This window comes from Aplysia californica, unplaced genomic scaffold (genome assembly GCF_000002075.1).
Source record: "Aplysia californica isolate F4 #8 unplaced genomic scaffold, AplCal3.0 scaffold00033, whole genome shotgun sequence".
In the NCBI taxonomy this organism is placed as follows: domain Eukaryota; kingdom Metazoa; phylum Mollusca; class Gastropoda; order Aplysiida; family Aplysiidae; genus Aplysia; species Aplysia californica.
This window is the reverse complement of record NW_004797303.1, coordinates 928,520-931,151: the sequence shown is the minus strand read 5'-3', so window position 1 is coordinate 931,151 and position 2,632 is coordinate 928,520. Positions and strand designations below refer to the sequence as shown.

Below are 2,632 nucleotides of genomic sequence, written 5' to 3'. Positions count from 1 at the left end.
GGGGGGGGTTATTACGTTAGGGAGGAATCGGAAGTAGCTGTTTGTACAGGTGATTGTCTTATACAGGTGACCGTTAGACCAGGTTCGACTTTAACATTTTTTTTAAAGTTTAGGAAAAGCAGGAAGTAGTCGTTTCGTACAGGTGATAGTCTTGGATAGGTGGCTGTTAGACCAGTATCAACTGCAATGGACTCACTCCTTCGTCACCGTCCATAGATTTGCACTCCAAGACTGACATGGCTGCCTCTCTTTGCTGTAACTTTCGCACTGAAACGTGTGCACCATTGAACACACCTTTACACCAAAATGAAGAGCGAAAAAAAAAAACAGTAAGAAGAAACTATCTCGCAATACTTTTTAGAATTGGTTTCTAATTTGCAGTATCGGTTGCGCTCAAGTTAAATGAATAAATTAATGTCATTACATTGTAATTAGTTAATAAATAAATAAATAAATAAACAAATACTAGCTGGGTACCCGTTCGAAGCGTGAACTCAAAAGAATCGATCGTCAAGTCATTGTGGAAGCAGTGCGCCCTGCTTGGGATTGGGAACGGAAACCTCGCTTGTTTACAATGGCGTCTAGGAAAGACGGACTTTCCCAAGATTAGATCTAAACAAAACTACCGGTACTTCAAAGTTGAAAACAGTGACTTCAGACTCCTTATTATAAATGTGCGCCATTTAAATGATTTTGAACCACTGGCAATTTTTTTTTCAAATTCAAAGGTTAAGTTGTTCGGAAGTTTTAGGCGACCAAAGTGACGACCTAGATCTAAATGTAGATATAAATCTAGATATTTTATGAAGAAAGAAAGAAACAAACAAACAAGCAAACAAATAAATAAATAAATAAACCAAAAAGTTTATGGGCAATCATGTCTGTGTGCACAGGTTCTGTGAAGTGGTCACCTCCGTGCTGTTCCTACTGCTGATTTTGCTGTGGGTCTCACGTGACCCCAAGTTCGTCCCTGGTTGGTCAATGCTGTTCAAGGAGAAGTAACTGGCTTTTGTGTTCTATGTGTGTGTGTGTGTGTGTGTGTGTGTGTGTGTGTGTGTGTGTGTGTGTATGTGTGTATGTGTGTTGAGTGTGTGTGTGTTTGTGTGTGTGTGGATGTGTGTGAGTGTGTTTGTGTGAGTGTGTTTGTGTGTATGTGTGTGTGTGTGTTTGTGTGTCTGTGTGTGTGTTTGTATGTGTGTGTATGTGTTTGTGCGTATGCATGTGTATTTATGTGTGTATATGTGTTTGTGTGGATGTATGTGTGTTTATGTGTGTGTGGGGTGGGGGGTGGGGGGTGTTTGTATGTGTGTGTGTTTTGTTTGTTGTTTTTTGTTCTATGAACTACGGCTCGTTAAATTGTTGTCGTTGTTGCTGCTGCAGTTGTTTGTTTGTTTTTTGTTATATTTATGATTGAAGTGGCGGTGGTTTGTGTTGATTCTATATAGCCTATAAACCTTCAAAACGCCTCACCACTATTGTTGCTGTGGTAGTGGTGGTTGGTGTTGTTGATGATGGCAATTGTTCTTTTTGTTGTTTGTAATTAGATAGATAGATAGATAGATAGATAGATAGATAGATAGATAGATAGATAGATAGATAAACAAATTATATGTCCTCAGATCGCTTGTTCTACTCTATATATAATATTACATTTCTTCCAGCTATATTTCCGACGCCACTGCTGCAGTAATGGTCGCAGTCTTATTCTTCATCCTGCCCAAAGAAAGGCCAAAGGTTTTCTGTGGCCGGGATTGGCAAGCAGGTGAGCTCGTCAGGCTACTCCCAACTAACCACCCAGTTTTACTTAACAACATTATTGGCTAATTCCTTTCTGAGTACAAAGAAACACATCAGCGCAATGATGGTCATTTAGTCTAAATTAGTGCTGTGGGAAAAGTAAGACAGACAGGCAGAAACAACAGAGGGAATGTGAAAAAGTAGGACCTACCACTCACCAGTGGCGCCCTCAGACCTCCAGCGCTATTGTTCTCAGTGAATAAGTTGTTTTCTTTTACTGCTGCCTGCATAAACTATAAACCATAAACATGTGCCTAGATCAAGCCTGCTATCTTGATTCCGGAAAATCTATTTTACCGGAGAATCGCATATTGTTACTGGAACACTTCGACAAATATTTCAAGTAGATGTGTAATGTATTTCTTAGTATTGTTCTTTTACACCATTTATTTTGAGATGGTGTGTTTGAACCCACTTTACAACGTAATCATTTTTCCCCTAGAGTGTCTCGGTCTTTCTGCCGGGTCGGAAGCCACAACCTTAATTAATTTAGTGATTAAAATCGTGTCAATGTAGGCGTAAAAACACCTCCACATAAAAGGAAGATGGTGTGCCCTCCTGTGAACGGACGGAAATTGTTTAAAAGTTTGTTCTATACATGTATTATGTATAGAAGTGGTCACATATACTTATATGGAGTTTAAATTACCTGGAAGGCGTTTCGAAAAAAACTGCTAAACAAATTAACACATACACACACACTCACGCGCACGCACACACACACACACACACACACACACACACACACACACACACAATCACTCACTCACTCATTCACTCTCAGATTCTCTCTCTCTGTCGCTCTCTCTCTCTCTCTCTCTCTCTCTCTCTCTCT

The 2,632-nt window shown here is 39.8% G+C and overlaps 1 protein-coding gene across 1 annotated transcript in view; it reads left to right on the top strand.

The window, feature by feature from the left end:
• Positions 1-2,632, top strand: part of LOC101848020 (solute carrier family 13 member 5-like) — a gene marked incomplete at its 5' end in the record, with an annotated part of 16,285 nt that overhangs the window by 9,972 nt on the left and 3,681 nt on the right. The window contains 2 exons of the mRNA XM_035973827.1: positions 894-998; positions 1,662-1,762. Of these exons, the coding sequence (XP_035829720.1) occupies positions 894-998; positions 1,662-1,762 (206 nt within the window). The remainder of the gene's footprint in view (positions 1-893; positions 999-1,661; positions 1,763-2,632) is intronic.